Here is a 27,188-nt window from a genome sequence, read left to right as displayed (position 1 = left end):
AAATAAAAAAGAATCTACCAAGATAGATTTGAGACCTACCCAAAAAACCTCTCATGGGAATTTATTTAAGTAAAAATTAGTTATAATTTATAACCCACCATAAAATAAAAAAAAATAAAAAAGCTAAAAAAGCAATTAAATCCATACTTTAAAAAAGACAAAAAATTAATATTTTAAATTATTAGCATTTTATAAAAGTTCACAAATAAAATTCAAACGTTTGAAAAGCGTAATCCAAATTCAAAAAATGTATCACCAAATCTTTTTTACTTAATTTGTTTGAAATCAACGGTACGGAAACGGAGAAAATGAAACGACGGAGGAATGTGCGTTTTGGCACGGAAACGGTGGAAAGACGGGGAAGGCTTTGGCGTTTCAAAATTTGACACCCAAACTCTTTGAAATTTTGATAATAAATAAAGAAAGACAAAAAAACACAGAAAAAGGAGATTGCAGAGAAAGGACTGGCCTTTTTCCTTTCAAAGTTTTCGCGGTTTTGCCCCCAAATTTTTTGGTTTCTCTCTGGATTTTCTTCAATCCAATAATCATTTTCATCTCTGTGGGTTGATTGGTATCGTGCGCTCCACCTCACGGTGATTTTTTGGAGTGGCGGGGATCGGTGAGAGCACATTCTTTGATCTTTCAATTAGGGTTGTGGTTGATAATTTCAAACCCGTCTGTTTGGTTCCGGGGAATTGAGGACGGGTTTTGGTTTTCGGGAACCAATTTGACGTTCGCAGTTGAAATTGAGGTTTCTATTTTCTTGGCAACCAAACGGGGAGTGCGCGGTATCATTTGATTTAATTTCTTGGTTTGTTTATTTTCGTTAATGTGTTGTTTTGGGTGGTGTGAGTGGAGCGCAGGAGGATCCGAGGGAGTGCATGTGCTGATCGGTGAGGATCTGTGGAGCGTTTTTGTGGAGTTTTGGCCACTGTGGTTTGAGATGTGATTCCTTGCTTTTCGGCAACCTGCGGTTTGGGCTTGAAATTCCTTTCGAGATCGGGGGTTTATTAGGTTTCAGTTTTTCTAACTTGCTTCTGTTTAGAACAGCAGAGGAGGAAGCTCATGGCGCCAACAAAGAAGTCGAGAACTGTGACTAAGCGATTCTCTTACGTTAGTGACATCTCCCCCAAGAAGGACGGTGAAAAGGCTAACAAGAGTGGGCTGCGGGTGAGTGTTGGCTTTGTTGAAAGATATTCGTTTTCTTAAATTGCTGCAGTCAATTAAATTTCCCCAAATTGATACAAGTAATATCTGGATTTTTTTTTTAAAATTTTAATATTTCTTTTTTCTGAATGTTGTTAGTATTGATTTCATGTTATAATTAGAAGGGCTTTTTTGTTTAGCTTCACAAGGCGAGGTGATTTTTTTTTTTTTTTTTAAATGGGGTTGTTTGAATGCTAGATCAAGTTTCTTTTTTCGTCAAGCTTTGGTCCTTCTTTCTACAGTGTATCTGATAGGGTTAATGTTTCTGTGATCTCCAATACTCTATGAATTAGCACAAGAAATGTTGAGTTGAATTGAGAATTTAAAAAGTAACAATAAGAGCAGGGTGATCTGATTGGAGGTTTTAGAAGGGTTTCAATACTGGCTATACCATACATCAGAAACAAACCTAGCAATGTTCCAAAACAATAAAAACAAGTTCTTTACAGTTGCGTGAGCTTGTTTGTTTGTTTTCTCTTAAGCAAAAGATATTTTGTAGAAAGATGCAGGTAGGGGTGATGGGTCCCTGCATACTATACAGCGTTCAGAGAACACGCTCAGAAAAAGAAAAGCAACTATGCATAGGAAGGAGAAAGAACATAGCAACAACCTACTGCTGCATTCCTCAAAGTTAACAACAAAGTCTGGAAAGGATCTTCTAGAGTCAGGTAGGCAATCATCCGCAGAAAGGGGAGGACAACTCCCTCTCCTTTCCCTCGACTTGATTCCTTATGTGTCACTCTCCTGGCTTAGTTTCCAACCTACGCATAAGGGTAATGGTGTCCAAAACGTTCTCTTCCACTTCTTGCAAACTCAGCACGCTAATGTGTTAGCTTCCTTGCCCTTGTTCTTCTTCCCTTTTCCATAACAACCGTTTTCCTAGGAAGAACCTAGTGTGCACCAGAGAGAGGAAAAAGCACCAACGACACCTCTCAAGCCAACCAGCTATGTAATAATTGATCAATGCTCTCCTCATCCATTTCGCACTAGTAACACCATCTGGAAATAATTCTACTTCTCTTTGCTAACTCATCAAATCAATATCTTTGGGTATATCACTGCTCCCATCAGAAAAAGCCACCTTTAAGGGGCCCTACAACCTCACACCTCTTTAGCTAGAAATTCTACCACCCTATTGTTCATCACCTTCTTATAAAAATATTTGAAAGTAAATACTTTATCTCACTCAGAAACCAATCCAAGACATCTGCTCTTTTGATGAAGTCGTTTGTTTTCTGGATTTGTTCCATGACCATCTTTACTTCCTCTAACCCTCAGTCCTGGGAAGTCCTATCATATTCTTGATGGGCAAAAATAAAAATTGAAATGAAGCATCTAACAAATAGGAAGTGCAACCCCAATATATAAGAAATATACAGAACATGCCAAAAGATGAAAATGAACGGAAAAGAAGGTTGAAAACACCATCCCTTTAAGAAAATCAGTCAATGAAATCTAATAAGGACAAAGAGGCAACACCTAGAGACATTTTAGACCAAAGGAAAAGGACCTGAGTAAAGGAGTCTTTGAACAATTGATCCATGCTCTTTGCATCTTCAAAATGTCTATGATAGCCTCCTATCAAATGGTCCAAAGCAAACACGATGGGGTAGTCCTTTAACCTTCCTATGTTTCTTTTCTAGAAAATCACATGGCATCACTATAACATCTCTCTCAGTGAATTGTGAAGAACACATGCAGTGCGGAACAGGGAGAATAACGGGTGCCATAGAGCCCTAGCCTTGCTAAAATGAATAAGAATATGTTTAGCTGATTTTTCTTTACCTGTGCACAAGTGGCTATGGTTCACCAAAGGTGAACCTCTTCGTTTAAGCTGATTCAACATTAGAATCTTACCCTAAACAACTCCCAAGCAAAGAAGCCCACTTTATTGAGAGCCCACAAACCCCAAACTTCTTTAATAGGAAAGATGACAACATCCTCCAGCTGTAAGGAACAGTAGAAAGATTTTGACATTAATTTCCCCATCTTTTTTATCCTCCCATGTCAAGCTATCTTCACAGTCCCTAAGCACCGCCACCTCTTGAAACCTCCTTAAAAATTATCAAATACAACCTGCTCTTCTCTTTGAACCAAATAAGCAGCCACAAAAGCTTCTCTATTGGCTGTGTTCTTTAACCTACTTGGGAACCCCTCTTAGCCAATCCACTTTGCGTCATACATCCTGCTAAAATGGCTCTGTCTCCAGGTTTCCAACTGCACAGCGTCAGTGAGAAAGAAATTCCTCCCATCCCGTTCTTATCCCTTCCCAGGTCTTACTCTAAAAGAGGCCTTCTTGAGAGAATCGCCACTAATTCCATCCTCATATTTATTAGACACCATTTCCCTCAAGCACCTACTCCTTTCTATCTCCACAACCACTTGCCCAAGATGGCCTTATTTGCCTCTTCAAAGTTTCAAATGCCCAACCCTCTACCCATTTTGGCAAGTGTACCACCTTCCATTCCCATTCACCAAATGAGGTTTGTCCTTCTATCCAAACCCCTTACTCAAGGAGAACCACAATGACTTCTCAAACCTCATCTTCACTGATCCTATAATCCTATAATGGTGGGAACCAACATGAATTAGGTATGCTTGCATTTTTTTACATCTACTGTCATGTACTCATCTGAGATTTGCCCTATATGCAACAAGAGCAGTAATATGGATGCCCGTCTTGTAACTGATTATTTTTTAACAGAATTAATTGATACTCAGGGAGTCAATACTCTAAAAGGTATGACACGACTATTAGTCTGAAATTGAAGTCCTTGTTACCTAATGAAGCATAACTGGATCTGGTACTGTTCAAATGGGGAGTTTCTAGAATACCAGAACATCAGGCTTCATTTCATTATGAACAAAGTAGATGATCTTCTCTTCAAAGAGTTTGGATGAATGTTATTACATTGTTTGTGCAGTGGAATGTTAATAGGCATTCTGAGTGCTTATCTCTCTAGTGAATTATATGGAGTTCAGGACATATTAGACTAGTTTGGTACATGTTAGTGATGGGTATATCAGTTAAAGAGTGTTCTGTACTACTTTATTATTTTTTTCTTTTTGGACATAGAAGATGATATGGTTTGGCTAAGCTTGTCTGAGAATTAGAATCTTGGAATTACTTTGCAACTAAATGCAAAGCAATCACTTGCAAGGAAAATGAAAAGGCATGAATTGGTTTATTCTTGAAAGGACAAATATTAATGATAGAGGTTGCATGCTTGCATTTTGAAACATTATGAAACCTATTTAGTCATTTGTTTAAAACAAATTAGTTTTTTTAATGTTATATGAGGAAATCTATTGAATGAATGGGATTTAACTATAGGTGTAGAAAATATACTATACTCAATATGTTACAATAGATTTTTATGTAAGATGATACAGATCATGGATATGTCTTGGAATTGTATCATGCCATACACATTTGAATTATATGATACCTGATACGTGTGATTTATGCACATTTGAATGCTTCTGAATTTTTTTCTTAAAAGATAATCATTTTTGTATAGAAGTTTATTTAAGGTTGAAATTGAATGTCTTGTTTCCACTATCATAGGATTCTATTCGTATCAATCTTGAGATGCTTACAACAAATTAAACCCCCTCTCTACTTATAGGTAGTTGGGGAGAGTCGTAGTTCTGTAAACAGCCAATGTGAGTTTGTGGTACTTAGAATCTAAATTCATTTTGCACTTTTTCTTTCTTTTTCTTTTTTGGTGGAAAATGAATGCAACGAGAAAACGAAGAGAGGAAAATGAGTAATATTGCACTTCTGTTGTTGACAGCATGCAAAGAAGATTGAAACTCAAATATTTGTTTATTTGAATGAAACATAGTTTGTTTAGAAGATTTTATAGAGTGGGTGTGTATGCGTTAAGGGAGAAGATTTTTTGTTTTTTCCCTTGTTGTATGGGCCCTTTTGTAAGGGGGTAAGTTCTTTTATACCGTAATTCTGTGGGTTGCTATTTTAGCGCCTCTTTGCAATACAATTATATATTTATTGATAAAAAAAAAAAAAAAATAGTTTGTTTAGAAGATTTAAATATTGACCTTGAGGATGACAATGTTTCTTGTTTGAGTTTTTGTCTTTTCCGGAGTGGGTGGTTTTGTTTGTCAATGATTGAACTTGGAAATTTAGAAATTTGTAAATGGCATGCATATACATCCATTGTCAGATTAAGTATATTGTTATACTTGTTTATGCTTATATTTCCTCTTTTGGTATTTTGGTTGGTCACTTCTTTGATCTTGGCAGTCTTGAATGATCATATTTAGTAATGGATCTTTTGGAATTAAAAGTTTAGATTTTTGTTTTGAATTTTATGATGAATACATGTCAGATTTATAAAACCTACATTTGCCCCTTTACCCATAATTTATTTCATAAAATTGGTTATATAACTCTATATTTAAATATTGAAACACTTCATTGATTCATGAATGAAAGGTACGATAAGGATGAGTTATTGTTAGGACAATTGTTTTATGTAGATCTTGTCCACTTTGGGCCCATGGACCCTACTCATTTTAGAAGATTCACTCCTTGTGAGCACCACAAACTTCTCCTCGCAGAAGAGGTTGGCTTTCGCAAGTCAGCCACAAAAAGAAAGAACACCACTTAAGCACAAAGAAAAGGATATAAGGCTCAAACATCTAACACCCTTCACTTCCCTTCATCCACAAACAAAACCCACAAAAACATCTAAAAGTGAGGCTCCCTCTTAGCTCTTGTATCCTCAGACTTATTAACTGGACAATGGATCCAAGTGTTGGAACATCTCAATACTACAGAAAAATCAATGGTCTTATACAACTAAAATCCCATTTCTAAGGTCCTTGCCTTCTCTGTTTCCTAATGTGTAAAAAATTAAATTATGATATACTATACTGTATGATGCATGACAAGATGTGATGCTTTAAAAAAAAAAGAAGAAAAAGTATTAGATGATATGATCTATGAATTGACATGATTTATTCAGTCATATAACGAGAAGCATTGAATTGAAGTTAGAAATCTTCTCTACGCAAATATTTTGACAGGATTATGGAAACTACTGCTTTTAGCTAATAAGTTGAAAATATCTTAACGACATTTGATTAAAGTCTTAAGACTGAAAAGAAGAGGGAGGAAAGGAAGAGGGGATCTTGTGTCTTACTAAATTAGTGGATTAGAATGTATTGTTTTTGGAATAGGATGATCAGGGTGTCTTTAGGAAGTTGTGTGTCTTCTATGTTATGTAATTCGATTCTAGGAATATATCGTCCTCATCAGTTCATTAGTTCTTTATCTGTTTAGTTGGTGTTGATATTCTGTTCTATTTCTGCAACTAAAGAAATAAACAATTATTTCTTTTTCAGTGACATTGCATTATGGCTCTGAAGGCTGGATCAATAACAAGTATTAATGTTGAAAAGTTTGAATTGCCAAACCTTTAACTTGTCACAATCTTTCTATCATGTGCAGAAGAGGAAATTATCTGACATGCTAGGGTCTCAATGGAGCAAAGAAGAGCTTGAGCGTTTCTATGAAGCATATCGCAAGCATGGGAAAGATTGGAAAAAGGTTAGTACATATTTCATCATGGTACAGTATTCTCCCAACAAAAAAAAGAAGTTAGTTCATTTTCCAACATGGTATAGTATTTTCATTAAATATAGGTTACAAGGCAATTAGTATTTACTTCAATTGAGCTTGCTTTATTGTGTGGCAATCAGAATTATTCACTTACAAGTACTCCTCCTTGCAATTTTGTATGGAGCCAGCTTATGATTTGATGTTCTCAACTTTTTAATGGTTTTACTTCATTATAAAATGGGTTAATTTTATTCACCTCCTTTGAGGTTTTGGCGAAATATGTCTAGCCCTTATTGGTTTGAAATTTCATCAAATACCTCTCCTATCTTTTTTATTTATTATTTTCACTCACCTCCCCTTTGACTTAAAATAGGGGAGGTATTTGATGAAATTTCAAACTAGGGGGAGTCAAGTGTACTTAACCAAATCTTGAGGGGAGTTGAGTGAAATTAACCCTTATAAAATTGAGATCTACTGTTTTTACTCAATTCGTGATGGTCATAACATCTTCTGATTCTTGTTCCTTCTGGGTTTTCAGGTGGCTTCAGTAGTTCGTAATCGATCTGTGGAAATGGTTGAGGCACTTTACACAATGAATAGGGTAGGTGTGGTTTTGAATCTTGTTCAAGTCATCAGAATTCTGACAATCAATTATCTTGATTTTTTTTATTTTAAATTTTGTGATGCATTGAAATTGTATGTGATATTTACATCGCGCAAGTTGATTCTAATTTTTAAGAAAAAGAGCATACCTGTTTTGTTCCTTTTTGCTATCCTGTTTGGGATTGCAAATTTAAGTGCACTAAGAGGTTTTGTTCTACAGTATAAGGTCTCGTGCAGTCATGCTTGATGGCCTCACTGGCCCGCCAAAACATGGAATTTTGAGTTGCCTTGAAAAATTTTTCAATCAATATGTGATACTCTAGTTCTGTTGTAGTACGGAAATTCTAATAGAAATATATGCTACTAATTAGGTTTGACGCCCTATGCAGACCTTTATTTTTAGAAAGTAGCCTTAACCCAGAATATTTTTGGGTCGTTATTTCAACTGATTTTACTCATGAGTCTAGCAAGTTATCTTGCAAGTTCTGAGTTCAATTTTACTTGCCAATTTTTTGGTTTCTAATTTCTATCCCTTCATGCCTAAGATATTTTTGCCATCTTCTTTATACAGTGTTCATCACTCTTTTATCTCTCCACAATGAAAATTTCCTTTCTGAAAAATATCTGCTTCCTGCTTTCTGTTCCCCTGTTTTAGTGTTATTGATGCTCTCTGAACCAATTGACAACGGGAAGGAATTTAATGCTTTCTGAGCAAGTCTTGCATGTCTCTGGTGTGGCTTGATGCTAGAGTGAGGTGAACTACACTGTCTGTGTTTTTTCTTAAGAAATGTACAGGCATGCTCCGGTGGTAGCTTTGTGACTGATCTCACTATGCAGGACTTTCAGCTTTTCCAGAAAGTCCCTTTTTTTTTGTCTTTCTTGCATTGAGACCTAACTGAGTGACAAGTATGTAATAACTTGACATAGTGTGGTATAGGTAACTGATACCAATATGTACCATACAATTTGCATCAGAAAGGGGAAAGAGCAATACTCAGCAAAACCCTAAAATTATTTGAACAATAATTTGCTCCTGACTTGGAATATCCTGTGCATTGGATCACTACACTAGTGATAATGACACTTGTAACTGCTTTGAGGCGCATGATATCTAGGTTTTATACTAGGCTTCAACACATTTAGGGTAGCATCTACTTTACAATAGCCAATTGTTTTGCAGAATCACGATACGCCAGGGACATGCTTGTTTTCTGTTGTTTATTACTATTATTATTCTAATTTTAAGCTTATGCCTTAAGTGCTTATTACAGTATTTTGGCCAATACTATCCCTTATGTGATGAATTCTAATCCTTAAAAATAGTGAATATCAGGCATTAATGATGAGGTTTTCATTAGCAACAGAGCATGGTTTTCATTAAAAGTTGGCGATTCATGTGCTATATTTTCAGGCTTACTTATCTCTTCCTGAGGGGACTGCTTCTGTGGTTGGACTAATAGCAATGATGACTGACCACTACACGGTTCTGGTGAGATTCAAATTTAATTTCAACCAAGGTTTTGGATTTTCTATGCCTCTTAGTTTCTATCGATATGTTTCAGCTGTACTTATTGAGAGATTGTGGAGTTTGTGTTTAGCACCCAAATGTTGTTTTCCCTTTGACTTGTATGCACATAGAGAAAGGGAACGCCAAAATTTGTGATAAAAATGGAGAAACAACAGGAAGAAAAATGTACTTAAGCCATCTGAAATGATAACAGTAATAGTGCTATCAGTGCAATTGGTTTGCTGCTACTTCTGCTTTGAATCTCAGGCACCCAGCTTTTAAAGAGGAATGTCTCTCTCCCCCCACCTCCCCAAACACCTTCTTTGGGGGCATGTGAGGCTTTTTTTTCTTTTTTCCCTGTTCTAAAAGTGTGGAAGAAGTGTATATCTGGGCACATTGACAAGCACCTTAGGTATTAAATGGTAGTATAGTATATTTGATGGTAGTACAATAAATTGGTTATGCTGTGTCAGGAGGGAAGTGATAGTGGACAAGAAAGCAATGATGGAACCGGAACATCACGAAAACCTCCAAAACGTGGTCGGGGAAAAATTCGGCCTAACTCATCTAAAGAATTGGATGGGCATTTTCCTGATCTGTCGCAGTCACCTTTAGCTGCATCAAGTTATGGTTGCCTTTCATTGTTGAAAAAGAAGCGCTCTGGTGGTAAACACTCTCTCTCACTCTTTACACACATGTGCGCACGCGAGTGCACACGCGCGCGCGCATACACACACACACACACATATATATATATATATAATTTTGTCAATTCCTGATGTAAACTTATTAAGGAATTGAGAGGTAAAATGTGAATTTCTATGTTTGGTTTCTTCTTGGTGTACTTTTTTACATTGGTTCCTGAAGTAAGATGGCTAATTCTTTCTTATTATAATGAAAGTGATATTGAGACTTGAATTTGCTGATGCTGCTTTCTATGTCTTTTTAGGAAGTAGACCACGAGCTGTTGGAAAAAGGACACCCCGATTTCCTGTTTCATATTCATATGATAAAGATAATGGCCAGAAGTACTTTTCTCCAACTAGGCAAGGTCTGAAATTAAAGGTAGATTCTGTTGACGATGATGTTGCTCATGAGGTAGCATTAACATTGGCAAAAGCGTCACAGAGGGGTGGTTCTCCTCAAGTTTCTCAAACGCCAAACAGAAGAATGGATAACATTAGATCATCACCTGTTCAGAATGGTGAAAGGATGGTACTTGTTTACTTTTTATTTGATGGCTTGTGTTGCTTTTTGAGCATTTATCATGAAATTGATTGTAATTGATTGTAACCTCTTCATGGGATTTAGCATGCTGACTCAGAAATGACCAGTGCCAAGATTATTGGTAGTGAAATGGATGAGGCTGGTTTTGAAGGAAGTTTAGGAAGCATGGAAGCTGATAATGGAGATTATGCTAGAGATAAAAATTATTTGACAAATGCAGAAGGTGTTGGTACAGTAGAAGTTCAACAGAAGGGGAAGAAATTTTATGGGAAGAAGGCAGAAGTTGAAGATAGTGGTAACAATCATTTGGATGACATAAAAGAAGCTTGTAGTGGGACGGAGGAGGGACAAAAGCTGAGTGCTGTCAGAGGAAGACTTGAAACAGAGGTTGTGGATGCAAAAATTGTACGGTCCTCTTCTCAGGGTACAAGGAAGAGAAGCAAAAAGGTTCTTTTTGGAGGAGGTATGTTTGCATTAAAATTCTACTGTTTTTCCTTTTATATAATTATTTCTTATGACTATGCAAGTTGCCTTTATTTTATTACATAGAGCAAATCCAGTTGTCTTCTTTCCAATTTTGAATCTTCTTTGTTTCGTTGACATATTGTTTTGTTTCTTTTCTTTTTCCCATTTTGTTTGGAACATGCTGCTTCATATCCTTTTGTTTTGCTTTGTGTTTTTTTTTTTTTTTGGTTGAAAATTTTTCATGCAGCATGAGTTGGTGTGTAAATGAAGAAGATTCCAGGTTCAATTCCATGTAATAAAAAAAGTTACCTATGATCCATGTAAAAGAAAAGTTTCCTATAAAAGTACATCTTTTATGATTGGAAACTGGATTGAGGATAACTTTCTTTATTCTCTTCAGAATCTTGTCTTGTTCCTTCTCTTGAATTTTTCACAAAATTTATTGTTGAAGCAAGTTAAGCCCTTGACTCTTGGCTCAAGTGGCAAGGGGTTTTGGTTGGGAATGAGATGGAAAGATTTGGGATTCTATTCTGTCTCCCAGAAAAAAATAACCTATGAGAAAACGATTGTTGAAGTAGATATCTCTTCCTGTTAACAAAGTTTTGTCCAGTAAAGCAGTGAAAGCATTGAGGAGACTGTGCTGGAGAAAGCTGGAGACAAGCAAGATTATGACTCTTTACAAATTTCAGTTGGTGATGATTTTCTAATGATGCACCAAAAATTTCAGGTTCAAACAGCTCTTGTTGTTTGCTTCTGAAACTGCGGCCTGATTCAGGGTTAGCTAATTTAGGAAAATTAACCCTTGCAAATTGTTTGTGTATTTATATGTGTGAGATTGATTATAATAGTAAACATAAAACTGTGATCTTTATCAACTCGAATCTTGTGTACTTATACCTCAAAACATGGGAAAAAATGTGAATTATATTTTGTCTTAGGAATTTTGTCTTCTTGTTCAACATATTTGGGTCTCTTGGATGCTGTCTTTGTCAATGTGTACTGGAAGCAGAATGCAAATTGTTAAGATTTAGTAGTTGAACTGTTCCAAAAATTTTATTTTGTTTTATTTATTTATTTATTTATTTTTTAGTTTTTTCGATTGTACGACCTTGCTTAACAGGCTGTAGTGGAATGTATATTTAGTTATAGCTAGTGAAAAAGTCTGATAACAGACCCCTTGTGCACTCCGATTATGCGTATTGACATTTTGTTGGCATTATTGTTTAATATGATCTAGTATTTTTTTTCTTTTCCTGATTTTTTGTTCGCTGGGATTCAATTCAACTTGTGCCTGTCCTTGATGCTTGTGTGTATTTCAAGTATTACTCATTTTTTATTTTATTTTATTTCTCTGTGTAGATGAAGGCACTGCCTTTGATGCCCTGCAAACTTTGGCAGATTTATCCTTGATGATGCCTGCAACAAATATTGACACTGGTAACAAAATTTCTTTGAACTTTTACCCTTCTTAAGATATTGTGATGACTAGTCAGGCTTAGTGAATGGATAGACTCTCTCTCTTAGTCTCTCTCTCTCTCTCTCGCACGCACACACTCACATACACACGCGCCCCCCTAGACATTTTTAAAATGTTGTGCAAATTAACGTTTTATAAAATGAAATATCGAGCTAGATAGCTCTGAAGGGTATGCATACAACATTGATAGCTGGTACTGTTTTTATGATATATTTTTGAAAGATTTCTTGTCATATTTGATGGTTTTGATTTTTGCTTTATTTCTTTTATTTGCTTGAAGGGTACGGTCTAATTTCACAGTCACTAGCAGATACCATTATGCCAATGGAATCCTTGGTTCTTTATTAACAGTAGCATTGGTAGGGGATTCCTGTGTTTTTAGGAATTTATCAATCAAATGCATCAGTGCAACCTTATGAATGATAAAATATTGTGGGAATCTCAATGCTATCTGATTGTACTAGGTTTTCTTATGAATCTTGAAATGTATTTTGCATGCAGTTTGCCCCATCATTTCAACTGCTAGACTATCTTGGTATGTGTAAAAATTCTAGTTAACTTGAAAAAAATAAAATGTGTTCCACCAATTGTCAAAACTTCTGTTCCCATTGCTCATGTCAAATAATTGATTACTTGTGGTGAAAGGAGGAGCATTTTTTTAACGTTTTTATATTCTAAAGAATGAGTGGCATTCCCAAAGCCACTCCCAGTTGACCTTCAGAGCATAATTTGAGTTGAAACATGCCCTTGAGGCTTGGGTTAAGTGGTAAAGAATTGGAGATGAGGTTCCAGGTTCACATCCCGATGGGGACAAAAATTTACCTACAATTTTTTTTTTTTCTTTAAGTTGAAACATATTTTTGTATGTTTTAGTTAAATACTGGTGGCTTGTCTGTCTTTTTATCCCCTTCTTTTTTACTTCCCTGGTTTTCAAGCAATCCTTTTTGTTCTATTTGTTCTTGTCATATCCTTCACAGTACTTGTGGTATTATTGGTTGTCAATGAGGTGAGGTTAAAGTATTATGATTTTATTTTATATTGAATTTATGTCCTCTGTTATTATCTGATTTTCTCTGTCAATGTTCAACTTTTTATTTCAAAACTTATACCTCAAAATTTTTTTCGAGATTTGATTATTTATTATTTTTGTGTAGAGTCATCTGTTCCAGTCAAGGGAGAAAATATTGATATCGTTGATGAGTCTAAGACGCTGGATGTTATGCCTGTGAACCATAGAAGAGAAAAACCTAGAACCTTGGGAGCTAAAGTGAAAGGGAATAATTCAGTTCCTGGAGTCAACATCCCACCTCTTAAAGCATCGAAACTCGAAAAATTCTCAGCACTTGATATTAGTTCTTTCCCTGAAATAAAGGAGGGGCCTCAACCATCTATCACGGGAAGCCGGAAAAGAAAACAGAAGTCCTTTGGCTTTAAGGTTAGATCTATGTAACTTTAACTAGCATCTGCATGCCAGCCCGTGTTTTATTTTCTGCTGATATTCTGATAGATGTTTCATCCAGCTCATGACATTAATTGTTTACCATTCACAAAATTGTCTGTCAATTGCAGGGTATGGAAAGTGAAACTCATTCCGATTCTAATTTGAGTGTTTCCCAAAAAACTGAGGTGTGCAATTCTTTTATTGTTAAATACTTTTTAACAGTTCTATGGAAGTAATGACTTTGTTTTGATTACAAAAAACTTTGCCAATCCCATTTCCTAAAGAGTATATAAGAGACCATTTTTATATGTATCCAATAACTAACCAGAATTGTTTTTTTTCCCTCTCTGGAAGTTTAAATTTTTAGGGTTATGCTTTGCATTGTAAATTCATAAACTTTCTGTACAGGTATTAAGGTTGAAATCGTTTAATTCACATATAGACTTCCTTTAGTTTGGTACTTTTTGCAACTGGAATTGCAATTTGATTTTGTTTCACGTGCCTTCTGTTTTGTATATCATGGAACGTTTGCCATCTTTGATGTTATTTTACTACTATTCTTGGTTCTAGGCTACAGATGAAGGGAAGAAACCTGTGAGTAAAGGTAAACGCTCTTCTCATAGTGCTTCACACCCAAAACAAGGGAAGTTGGTAAAACCTCCAGAACGCTGTTCTTCAAGTACTGAAACCAGAAGAGAGGAGAACTATTTGGTTGTACCTGCACAGGTTTCTTCTGCCAACCAGGTTCATTTACCTACTAAAGTGAGAAGCAGGCGTAAGATGGATACTCAGAAGCCATCTTTCCAGAAAGATTTGAGGTTTGCTGAGAATTATGTAAATGACCAACCTATAATACCCATTCCTTCAGTCCAGGACAGGGCACGCACTCTTAAGGTTAAAATTTTTTGTTATGTCCATTTCTATAATGTTTGGTTCCTTAAAGTTTAAATATTTTTGTATATATAAATTTTAATTGCAGGAAAAGCTTTCTAATTGCCTATCTTGCTATCGGGTACGGAGATGGTGTGCTTTTGAGTGGTTCTACAGTGCAATTGATTACCCATGGTTTGCTAAAAAGGAATTTGTGGAGTATTTGGATCATGTAGGGTTGGGCCATGTTCCAAGATTGACTCGTGTTGAATGGGGTGTCATAAGAAGGTGCTTGCATTTCAACTTCTCATGTTTTATGCAGTTTCTAGGCTCTGTGAAGTGTCTTCTAAAGACTTAACTCTTGCTTTCTTGCTGGTGCAGTTCTCTTGGAAAACCGCGGAGATTTTCTGAGCAATTCTTAAAGGAAGAAAAGGAGAAGCTTAACCAATATCGTGATTCTGTTAGAACACATTATACTGAACTTCGTGCTGGTACCAGGGAGGGACTTCCAACTGATCTAGCACCACCTTTATCAGTTGGACAACGTGTTGTTGCTCTTCATCCCAGGACAAGAGAGATTCATGATGGAAAAGTTTTAACAGTTGATCGTACTTGGTGCCGGGTTCAATTTGAGCGACCTGAACTAGGGGTCGAATTAGTTATGGTAATGCATTTCTTGACTGACACTGATTATAACATAGTAAATGTTCTTTTTATCTGATTAAAAATGTTCTTGGAATCTGTAGCTATTATGATTTGGAAAATTTGCATTTTTTCAACCAAAAAAAATGGCACAGTCAAGTTGTTTATCTCTCTCTCTTTTTTTTCTCCCCCTTTTTTTAATGAAAAAAGTAAATACAAAGATAATAGTCAACTGCCTGCCAAAATCTTAGAAATGGTCTATCTTGGATTTCCTTTACATTGCCCTAAAATATGATTGTTGAGTGAAAGACACTGATATATTATATGGTCCTAAGCTTCTTGACAATTTAAAGTGGCAACTTTGCCTACAAGACATCAACATCTGATGCAGTGAACATGGGATGTGCTGCTTCTGCTATATCATGTCCTAGATGATATTCGTGGGAAATATTACATTATAGAAATTCAAATTTTTTTTAGAAATCGTTTAGTTGATGGCTATTTTACTTGTTAAATATGCAATAAAATATGGATGACAATGGTGCAATAGTATTTGTAACCTTGCAGTTGAATTACATATATATTGAACTATAGTTGCATTCTATTGATTTATTTTGGTTTTACTTCATCTCTAATTCCGAGTTCTGCAATATGCCCAGCGATTAATTAACTTCAATCACTTGGAAGGCGAACTTCTTAGACCATTCTGTGTAAAACACCAAATTGTTACTATCTCTTCTATGTTTTCTTTAATTTTTACAGAATCAACATGCCTTGTATAAAAATTTTGAATCTATAATAGTAGTGGCCCATATTCCTTTAGGCACATGCATGAGCATTGTTGCATATGCTTGAAACCTATGGTATGTTAGACAGACCAAACACCTGCCTACTGAATTCCATTCAGATATCCCAAAACATATCAAATTCATCAATTTGGCCATTTTGTGTGAGCCCATTTGAAATTATTAGGAATTCTGAATTGTTTGAAAATTGGAGTGAAAAATAAAGCAAAGAGCATAACTGAAAATTTAGATGGTTGAGCCATGTGCCAATTTTATTCCAATGCCCCTTAACTATGCTTTGCAATTTTGGTATGATAGTGAAGGTGTATTTTGTATCATATTGATTCCAAGAGATTGTGCTAAGTGTTTCTTTTTATGTTGCAACAAAAAACTTAATGTAGTTTTTTTTTTTTCTAATTTCATTGCAACTTTTACGAAGTATGGCAATGTTTTTGTCCCCTAATCTCTGTTGTTTTCTTCAGAGAGCATGGTGTAATAATTTTCTTGTTACAGGATATTGATTGTATGCCCCTAAATCCATTGGAAAACATGCCTGCATCTCTTACAAAACACAGTCTAGCTGTCAATAAATTCTTTGAGAATGTCAGTGAGCTCAAAATGAACGGAGGACCAAAAGACAGGAAAATAACAGAGTATGGGAAATTTTCTACGAGTGAGAACATGGAGAATGTCGATGGCCCTTCTCATCTTTCCCCATCAACCTATCCCATTAACAATTTATTAAAGCAGACAAAGGTCAGTAGGTTCTCACCACTAAATCTGCTTGTATGCATATCAGATTCGGTGGATTTCTATAAACATTTGGGTTATAAAATGTGTGGTCTTTCTCTTATTTTAAAGACTGTTAATTGACAGCAAGAGGTGTTTTTCATTCTGAAAGTCAATATTTTCTTCTTCTTCTTTTTTTTTTTGGGAAAAAGATCTTTATTGTGATTTGACATGCATTTCATTGTGCTTGTATGTCAAATCTTAACTCCTGGATTACTTTGCTTTTATTCTTTTTGCTCTCTCAGACCGAAAAACCTATGTCTATCTCCATATCAGAATCCCAGTTCAAACTTTTTGGACTATATGGAAAATCTCTAAATAAAATAATATTGTTCTTTTAAAGTATTATCTAGTCCTTAGAATAATGACCGGAAATTTAATCTTCATGTATTCCATTTTAACAGGATACTGTTCTTGATTGTTGGAATTATATTGCTAGAGTCAATTAGGAAAAAGGCTTGTCCCAAATTTTTGGTGTTGGTTATAGTTATACAAATGCTGTTTAGCCTCTCCATAGAGGGCCTTATGTTCTGTTATCCATCATCTTTGTCCCTTTTGTCTGCATCTACATGTTTGTGGCTTCAGAATTGCAACTAAAACTTTTATGGCATGTTTACTTCATTCCCTAGGAATGAGAGGAGTTATTACATTTCTTGGAATTCCAAGTGTTTGTTCTTGGAATCAACCTGAATGTGGGTCCCACTTATTTTTGAGGAAACCCATTCCTCCGTAGTGTAGAATGGGTTTTCTGCATCACCCACAAAAGAAACCAATTCCCTTTCATTCAGGAATGAATATTTTGCCTACATGTTGCCTTTTTTTTCCCTATCCCATGGTTTTTACTTTTATTACTTAATGTGCAAATATTATTTGAGTTATGCTTATCCTAAATTTGGCAGTTTAATTAGTAGTAAAATATTACCTTTGTACTAAAAAAATACTTCTTAAAATATATATATATAAAAAAAATCTTCTAGAAAAAAATATTCCTTTATATTAAAGATTAAAATAACAAGGAGAATGATTTTTTTTTTCTTCCAATAATTTTTATTAATATAAAATCCTTAAAAAAACTAAAAAATTTAATATCTTAAATTCTATAAACAATTACATATTTTAAAAATAAGTAGAAAATTTTGCTAAATTCTCAAGTTTATTGAGCCATTTCTCAAAATTTCCTGGTTTTTACTTTCTTATTTTTAATTAGAGAAAATTTATTAGTATAAGTTTATTTTAATAGGCAGTTTCTTCCCTCACAAGTTGATTTGCAAAAATGAATCTAGTATTTCACGAATTAATGAGGTCCACTCTACTTCTAATTTTGAGGTGCAATATAAACTATATAATATTTTAATAATTTTTTTGTGTCTTTAATAATTTTTATTAATAAAAAAGAAAAATAAACTAAATATCTTTTTTTATTAGCAGTGAGTCACATATTATAAAATAAGTAGAGAAGCTTTTTTGTTTTTTTTTTCTCATCCAAAATCTATTTAGTCAAACAAAATTATAAAATAAAAATACAATAAGTTCAAGAAATGAATCTATTCCTTTCTACATAATTTATTTATCATGCCTTTTTTTCTCTGAATGATAAATGTTAAAATATTTTTTATAAAGATATTATAGTAAAATTATATATTTCATTCTATTTCCTTCATTGCTAGTAAACACTTCAAAAGGATAACTTTCGTTCCCAATCTGTTTCCTAATAGTTTTGTAAATGCTTCAATAGAATTTCTGATTCTGATTCCTTTTAAGCTCTTTCCTTCCCATTTTGACTATTTTTTTTTCCACCCTGTTTCCTGAAAAGTTTAGTTAAGCATCCAGAAGTAGTATGATTGTGAGATTTTGTACTGTTTCATTAGGCGGGTTCAACAAATGCTAATTTCCATGCTAAAGTTGGATCTGGTGAAGCTGCTAATTCTCAACAAGTGGCAAATTCTCAATCTATTATACTGGCACAGAACCAAGGAAAGGAAGCTGATGTCCAAGCTCTTTCTGAGCTGACTCGTGCTCTTGACAAAAAGGTTGGGCCACTAATACTTATTTATGCATCAGCTCTGGATGTTCTCTAGTACTATATTTTCATTCAATAATATTCTGTTTTAAACTGCTTATATCCTTCATCTTAGGTAAAACAAACTTTTTTTTTATGTCCAAATTGTCATTTTCCCTGTGTTATTACTCTGTCTGTCAAGTATACCTGCTGTGTCACTACTTGATTCATATTGTCATAAGGTCTCTATGTTTCAGTAGAATCACAAATCTTTGCTAGAATTTTCCTTGGGGTACGAATCTATGAAAAATTCGTCCAAAATAGTTTTAGGACAAGCATCTGGATTATTTGTAGGAAAATATCCAAAATAACCCTGAAATAGTTTATACACCAGTCACTAAATTTGAGCTAAACTGACAAATGATGAAAATGACATCTTCCCATGGCTCGGTTTGGTTATGTTCTGAATCAATGAACCAGAAAATGGCTTCTTATTTTCTGTCCTCCTTGTTTGCAGCAGGAGTCCAATTTAAATAGGAAGTCTTGATTCATTTGTTTCATGTGCTTGATGGCTGTTGAGCGGCATTCCTACAGTGAGCGGAAAAACTTGTGGAGTAGTAATTTATTAATCTTGTTGTATAACTTAAGAAGCAAGTCCTTGGATTGTCACATTCTGATTAAGTCATCTGATTCAGACTGACCAAGAATCTTAGTGATGAGATTTGTAGTGATCAGTAGTTTCTTGGTAAGTTGATAATATGAGAAGTTATGAATGAGAGTTTCCATATTATCTGACCCTGAAGTTTAATTTTACTAAGTCACCGAACCAAGATAGGTGTCCTATGGAAGCTGTAGATCCTAGTAAAATGATTTTGTGAGAAGATCTGTGCTAAGAAGCTATTGGTATTTGAATATTGTTGAATTTCTATCTTTCCTAAAAGTTTAACCTATTAGAATTTAGGCCCAAAATATGAGTCATGCTCTAACAAATATGATAAAAGGTTTTAAGTTCTGAACCCACTTCTGAAAGCCCTTTTGCAAAAGCATCTCTTCCTCCACTTTACTGAAAAGTGCTTGTAGACCAAAAATTTCTTCTACTTCTAAAATGCTTTAATGTGCAGCCTGACATGCTGTCAAGCAGTTCAACAGTCAAAAAGAGCTTTTAGGCTCTGAACAACCTCTGCAATAGGAGCCTAAATGAAAAGATTATGGAAAATTAAAAGATACACAAATCAATATTGAATGACTTTGAAGATTATATAATATTTTATAGATCATTATTCATGTTTCAAACAATCAATTTGAAAATATATAAACTAATGCCAGATATTTGAAGTCACTGACACATTTAAATACCACTCTCTAATGGGTAAATTTAGATGCTTCATTTGGAATAATTTGATCCTTTCAAGCAATGTTCCCAATTTATACTTTGTGAATTCATTGCGATCATGGAAAATGACAGTCTCTTCTTTCTTTTTGCATATTGTATTTGAGTATATTCCTCAAGCAATAGAGCTTAGCAAAGATGGGAATGTTAGATTGATAAGTGTTATTGTTTTGAAATGTTTGCAATTAGTTACAATCCATGGTGCCTAATCCTAAAAAATATGGATGCCTAATGCAATAATTTAGCATGGAATTCTAAATCCTGTCTTTTCCAGCCACAAATGCTCAGTTAATAAAACTAAAAGAGCATTGAATAGAAACAAGGGTCAGAGTTAAAAAAACCTATGATTTTTTTTTCCCTTTTTGAGCAAGTACAACCTAATCTTCTCTTGGATTGTTGAGAAGCTGTAAGAAAATGAAAACCAGCTTTGTATTTTGTGATAGTGGCTCCAAACCTGACCAGCTACAAAATTCATGTTTTCATATATTTTCTTGTGTCTTAGCAGCAATCAAACTAAACATTAGGGTTTTCAGTTTCACATGAAAAGCAGCAGCAGAGCCGGAAAAGAGGTTGAGGGGGGGCAATATATAAAACTTAGTTTGAGGGGGCAAACCAACATCAAACCACTTACATTGCTTAGTGGTAGGCAGGTAGTTTTCTCAAAATTTTAGGTCAAAGGATCAAATCCCATTACCCTTAATATTTTTATCAAAATTTCATTGGGGGGGGTGGTATGGGTATTTGCCCCTCCTGGGCACTAGCTGGCTCCGCCACTATGAAAAGCAATAGTTGAGTACTAAAATTTAAACTGAAATTCATTTCAGATAATGGCTGTAATCATGTTGATTTAAGAAAGTTAAAAATAAAAGATATAGAAAAAATGAACTTAAATTAGTTCTAGTTCAGATCATATATGTTTAAGTTAATCCACGGGTTGAAACACTTTTTCTATTTTGTAAAAGCATGATCCTAATATTGGAGTTGGTTTAGTTTTCTTTTTTGTTTACTCCAGGGTTCCTCAGGAAAACATGGATAAGAGGTAGCCTAACATCTTTGATCTTGCCCTCTTTCTTCTTCTGTAACTTTTACAGTCCTTCAGTCATATGAATAAAAAGGTCAGGTTTGGGTTGTTATTTGTCATGCAGAAGTTCCTCTTATTAGTTCAGAATTTTGCAAAAATAGCTAATTGGTATGTATAAGTATAGTATATTTGAGCTTGTTTCACTACATCTCTGTTCATTTCATGAGTTTCTTCATCTTTCTTCTGTGTGTAGATAAATTTTATTTAGTTTAGTTTTGTTCCCTTCTTGATTAACAGTTAGTTACCTACTTTTTCTAATTTGCCAGTTTTATGTCTCTGTGGTATGGCCATTCATTTTTATCTTCATTCAGCTATTATCATAATCTGTTTCACATGATGTCATCTTTTTTCATCAGAAGCCATAGAAACTCATCCAAATCTTCCTATCAGGACTCTGGTAGTTTAGAACTGAGCTGATGATTCCTATTATAATATGTAGGAAGCAGTGTTGTGTGAATTGAGGCGCATGAATGATGAGGTGTCGGAAAACTATAAAGATGGGGACAGCTCTCTTAAAGAGTCAGATCTTTTCAAGAAGCAATATGCTGCTCTACTTGTGCAGTTAAATGAAGTTGATGAACAGGCATGTTTGTTTCCCTGGACTACTGTTCAATTTTTTTAGTCTTATTGTCAATGTGCAAACTGTTTAGCTCCAACCATGCAGCAAGTTCTTGAGTTTATTCCTTCTGTATGCAGGTTTCTTCTGCTTTGATTCGCTTGAGGCAACGCAATACTTATCGAGGAAACTCCCCAGTTACATGGCCAAAGCCCATGGCCAGTTTAGCTGATCCTGGTGGCCTTATGAGCTCATTTGATTGTTCTTCATGCTACACACAAGAATCGGGAACCCATGTAGTTGAAATTGTTGAAAGTTCAAGAAAGAAAGCCCGAACCATGGTAGATGCAGCTATGCAGGTATGAGAAGGCCTTTTAACTCTCCTTTCCCAGTTGCCTCTAAAATTATTTGGGGTTTTTTTTATTTATTAAATAAGCAGTTATTTTCAGTCCATCTACTATGTGATACATGCAAAAATAAATTCTTTCAATGTCTTGGACCATATATGGAGTTACATGTTTATAAATTGTGTTGTTATCTCCTAAGTGTAATTTACAGACTACTGAACTTGCTAGCATGGCCATTTGTTTTGGGACCTCATCTCAATGTGGTTAAATGCCCATCCAATTGGTGAGGCACCATCTTTACTTGTTCATAACCTAAAAATTCACTTAGGTTAAAACCTACCAGAAGATGGAGAGCTTTTGGGTAGACTGGAAATGCTCTAGGTCAGTAAGTTTCATGATATGAAGAGATTTTAATATCCTTCATTGGCAGCGTGCAATTTCTTTGTTAGCTAGGTCACTGTAGTTGCAAAAATAATTAGAGTTCTTGAAAAACTAAAGGGAAAAGAATTGAAGAATGAATTTTCAGTTCTATTCAGAAACCTCACGTTTTCTTTCTTTTCTCTCTCTCTTTTTTTTTTTTTTTTTTAATTTTTAATTTTTGGTTATTTAGGGATTTTAGCATACTGATTATGCGCATAAATAATAGTGTTCTACACTTGCACCACTTGCCATTGAGTCACACAATCTATGATCCCTATATTAGCCAGAATGCTACTTTATATGTGAATGATACCTAATGCACAATGTTCATGTTTCAGCATAATGACTTGAAACATTGTTATTTACTAGATTTGTGCATCTAGTTATATGGCCCAATCCATCCATGCCAAGTACCCATACAAATCAGATGATGCGTCTCTGTAACTGATACTTCAAAACCATGGTTTGGGTTTATGGGTTCACTTCAATGATTTCATATTTCATTCCAACAATGTTGGTGGTGCTTTAGTTTTTAGGTCCAGTACAATGTATTTATTCTTATTACAATTTCCTGTTAAATGCTCCAGGCAATGTCATCATTAAAGGAAGAGGGAAATAATGTTGAGAGGATTGAGGATGCTATAGATTTTGTGAACAATCGACTTTTAGTAGATGATTCTGGCATGTCAACTATGAGATCTTCTGCTGCCCCAGATCCACTTCATGGCAGTTTGGCTTCTCAGGATCAGTTTACTTCTTGTACATCAAACCCATTGTCAGGTAGTCAGGCACCTGATCTTAAGTTGAACATTTCATCTGATGACAATGAAGCACAGATCCCTGCAGAACTGATCACACACTGTGTTGCTACTTTGCTCATGATTCAGGTAAACTTTTAGGATAATGTTCCCATGTTTTCTGTTTATACTAGATCTAATATTTTTAACGGAATACTCTTCAAAGGAAATGGGAAGTCTGTCCTGCAATTTTCTTTTATTTAGGGCCTTGCAGTGGTTGTATACAAGCTTTTGCCTTCTATGATTTTTTACACTATTTTATTATAAATAATTTTTTTCCTTAATGTTTCATTTATGAGGTTTGAAAACTAAGACCTTGTTTGATAACTGTTTTTAAAAACAATTTTCTATTTTCTAGAACAAAAAAGCAAGAAAATATGTTTGATAACCAAGAAACAAAAAACAATTTTCTATTCTTAAAAATAGAAAACATTGTGTTTTCAAATAACAACTTTTAAATATTTTTAGTTGTTTTCAATTACTTTCGAAGAACTTGTTTTAAAGAACAACTATGCAAATATGAAGAATGATTAAAAATAAAGTACTGTATATAAAAATTATTTTTAAAGCATATTTAAAAACATAGAAAACTATTTAAAAATATTTGAAGTTCCCTAATAGACTCTTATTCTACAAAACATCAGACAACGATTTTTAAAAACACTTCCCAAATAGAACCTAAAAAAACAAAGAATGTAAACATAAAAGTAGATTTCATTAAGATCTTCTTATGTTGGGTGTGGCGGTAATTTGAGGATCAGTAGCTTAAATTACAGGGTGGTCACACACCCAACCATTCATTCTAAGTTTTATTGTGGTTGACTGATTTTGAAAACCAAATGTCTACCTTTCTTGTCAAAAAATAAAAAATAAAAAATCAGTTTAATAAACAAATTAACTTTCAACTTAATTATTTATATGTGTGTGTACCAACTTTTTTTCTTTGATGGTTCTTAGATGGAAAAGAATTGAGTGGTTAACAATGCTTATTGTCCCTTGGCTTTTAATCCTCCATATAGCAGCCCTATATGAGAATGAAATGTTCAGGATGTCCTTGTAATTTTGGACAACTGGACAATAGATTTCCTATAGGTTTTATACATTAAATATTCAGGGGATGGAATAGCCAAATCAATTTGAACCTTACCCAACTATTTTAGTGGGAGGATGAAAGTTATTTGATGAGAATGTGAATTTTTGCATCAGGTTTACCAAGTTGTTGGGCAGGGTGCAAAATCACAAATCTCAGAGGTTGTTTTCAAGGGACTGGGGGTTTTCAAACCCCTTCTCTTGCATGTATTCTGTCTTATTCTTTTTTTCCCCCATTTTTCTTTCTCTGTTTTTATTTCTACTTTATTTTATTTTTTTCCCATTTTGCTTTGAGTGGGGTGAGAGGGGGATGAGAGGAGAGTGAAGGGTTTGGAATACAAAGATTCTAGTCTATAATATTATGAGTAAATTGGTTTAGTATCAATTCAAATTCAGAGTGATTATTTGAAGGGGCTCTTTGTTAAACTAGTTCTTCTAGATTTTTCTGATTGTTAGCATTTGACGTTGCCCTGTTATGAGATGCATGGTTGTATTGATTGTTATACTAGATCAATAATTCTATAACTCCTGAATATACTATTGGAACAAAATGCAGAAATGTACAGAACGACAGTTTCCACCAGCCAATGTGGCCCAGATATTGGATTCTGCTGTTACAAGTTTGCAGCCTTGCTGTTCGCAGAACCTTCCAATTTATGCAGAGATACAAAAGTGCATGGGAATCATTAGGAATCAGATATTGGCACTCATACCTACATAGGTTAGCACCTACTTGAGCCTTCCGTCAGTTATGTTAATCTGCAGTTCTAGAGAGTGAAGTTTTCTTTTTCAGTGCTCAGATCATGTGAACTGTTTTTCTTTTCCTGTCTTCAGTTACCTCCAACAGGAATCGGTACATGTATCAGTACATACTGGATGTAATTCTGTACATTACTATTTCAGAATATGAAGTTAACTTCTCTTTTTCGAAGAGGCAGTACAAAAGCCAACGTGTACTTTGCCGCAGAGGTCCACTCAGGTAGAAGCATGAGGTGATCAACTTCCCTTTGGTTGATGCACTTGGCTTTACTATAGAGCTAGATAGAATTGTTGATGAATGAAAAGCCATGGAAATTGAATTCTACATATAAGAACAGAAGTGATCACATCTTCACTGTTTAAGTCAATGATAAGAATGGGCTCATGTCTAGGGCTCAAGTTTCATGATATAGCAATTTGTTTCTGTTAGGAATGGTTCATATTCACTGCAGTATTAATCTCCAAAAGCATGATTCTGAAAAGGAATGAATATAAGTGTTGTCAGAAGATTAGGGAATATAGGATGCATGTTAGCAATTTACAATATTATTGAACAACAAAGTCTCTTCGATCACTTCCAGCATATTAGTTTGCATGTCTGGGTAATAGAATTGTTGGAAAAGTGGTAGGATGGCCAAGACCCCTTATGGGATGAGATGGATTTCAATTTTATTGCTTCCAGCTTTCCTATTTCAACTAATTCTATCAATTTTTGGCCTTCCCATCTTAACTAGTATTCTATCAATTACTATTTTATTTTCTTCAGGTTTCTTGAATTATTTATAAAGCATTTTCTTTTATCTTTACTACTGATTAGTTTTGTCTAATTTATAGTCTTTTCTCAAGTAAACCCTTTCTATTTTCATCTAACTCCATTCAAACATATATTTTTCCTCTTAAAAAAAGAATGAAATTCCTATTTGTAATCTACTCAAAAGAAGCTCATCCTGACAGGGCTATTAGACAGTGGCCTAAGTGTAGAACTATTTCTGGCATTTCTAGTTTTTAATGGGTTAAGTTAGTAATGGCATATCAAGGTCATATAATTAAGAGCTTGAAGTAAAAAATTGAGTTTCATTTTAATGCCTGAAATCATATTTCAAAGCTTTTGTATGCTCTTCATTGCTTGTGAGGATAAGTCCAATCTGTACGAGTATATAACTAATGAAAAATATAGCATCAAAGGAACTAAAAGGGTCGAGTTATTTGAGGCACATGTTTTAAGCTATGCTTTAACAAAAGACTCGATAAGATTAAACAGGGATGTTCCACTTATCGTAAGGAGTTTTATGCTGTTGTAAAGACTTCCATCATTGGAGGTATTACATATATTCCTCACGAGTTTTGTATTGTATTTCGACCATCAAATGTAGAAGTACTCGTTGTGGGGGCATTACATGGTGCATCAGTGGTTTGTGTTGGATGCTAACCCATCAAATGTGAAAGTACCTTAAGTCCCATACGAAATTGGGTTGTGAGCAAACCTATCTGGAGTTGGATGTTTTACAAACCCCAAACTCTGAACGTTCATTGCTTGGATTTAAGAGGATGAAAGACTAATATTGTACCCTAATTATGGTGTCATTTATATCAAGAAATTCGAGTTTGTCACAACTGGTACCTCCTTAAAGGGTATGGGTTATGCATTCCTCCTACTTCAATTCTATTAGGAAGTTCAGGGGTTTAGTTGGTCACATTGGCAGGGGCAAAACCATTTCTTATTAGACTCATGGATTACCATGATTAGCAGGGATATCTAAATTTATTAGTTATTTTTTAAGACAATTGTAAGAAAAATTTATAGTTGGCCCTTTCATCCTATGATGGTTGGACTGACTCTCAAGACTCAACCATCTTACAACACCATAAAAGCTAGATCTCCTCAAAGTTGAGTTTCTTTCATAAAAAAGAACTGAGGGAAGAAAACCACCCATTTCAAGTTTGTTACATAGGAAATAAAGTGAGGTTTCATTCTTAAGAGACAGTAGTGTATAAAATGAATGGATTAAGTTCTTATCCATTTGCACTTTCTCATTTCAACAAGAATTTATTAATCAATTACCTTTTCAAATAAATTGGATTCATTTCCAAAAGAATCCAATCAAAGGATCTAAGTGTTTTAGGCTGCATAAGAGTTAAAGCATATCAAAG

The 27,188-nt window shown here is 34.6% G+C and overlaps 1 protein-coding gene across 2 annotated transcripts; it reads left to right on the top strand.

Moving 5' to 3' along the window:
• The first annotated feature begins 413 nt into the window (after positions 1 to 413).
• LOC100261468 (protein ALWAYS EARLY 3) lies at positions 414 to 25,447 on the top strand. 2 transcript variants are annotated; one of them, XM_059736789.1, is made up of 21 exons: positions 414 to 619; positions 864 to 1,170; positions 6,683 to 6,781; positions 7,332 to 7,394; positions 8,808 to 8,885; positions 9,377 to 9,569; positions 9,853 to 10,118; positions 10,215 to 10,593; positions 11,955 to 12,032; positions 13,227 to 13,507; positions 13,642 to 13,698; positions 14,084 to 14,407; positions 14,493 to 14,671; positions 14,765 to 15,047; positions 16,324 to 16,566; positions 18,468 to 18,629; positions 21,509 to 21,652; positions 21,766 to 21,984; positions 22,980 to 23,279; positions 24,835 to 24,999; positions 25,113 to 25,447. In XM_059736789.1, exons 2-20 carry the CDS (start codon positions 1,066 to 1,068, stop codon positions 24,997 to 24,999), a joined length of 3,618 nt encoding a protein of 1,205 aa, XP_059592772.1. In that variant the 5' UTR covers positions 414 to 619; positions 864 to 1,065; the 3' UTR covers positions 25,113 to 25,447. The 2 variants fall into 2 exon arrangements, with proteins under 2 accessions (XP_059592772.1, XP_059592773.1); XM_059736790.1 differs by having other exon boundaries at positions 24,835 to 25,447.
• Positions 25,448 to 27,188: the final 1,741 nt, after the last annotated feature.

This window comes from Vitis vinifera, chromosome 5 (genome assembly GCF_030704535.1).
Source record: "Vitis vinifera cultivar Pinot Noir 40024 chromosome 5, ASM3070453v1".
NCBI classification, from domain to species: Eukaryota; Viridiplantae; Streptophyta; class Magnoliopsida; order Vitales; family Vitaceae; genus Vitis; species Vitis vinifera.
Note: the sequence above shows the minus strand (reverse complement) of the source record. Positions and strands in the feature narration are given on the sequence as shown.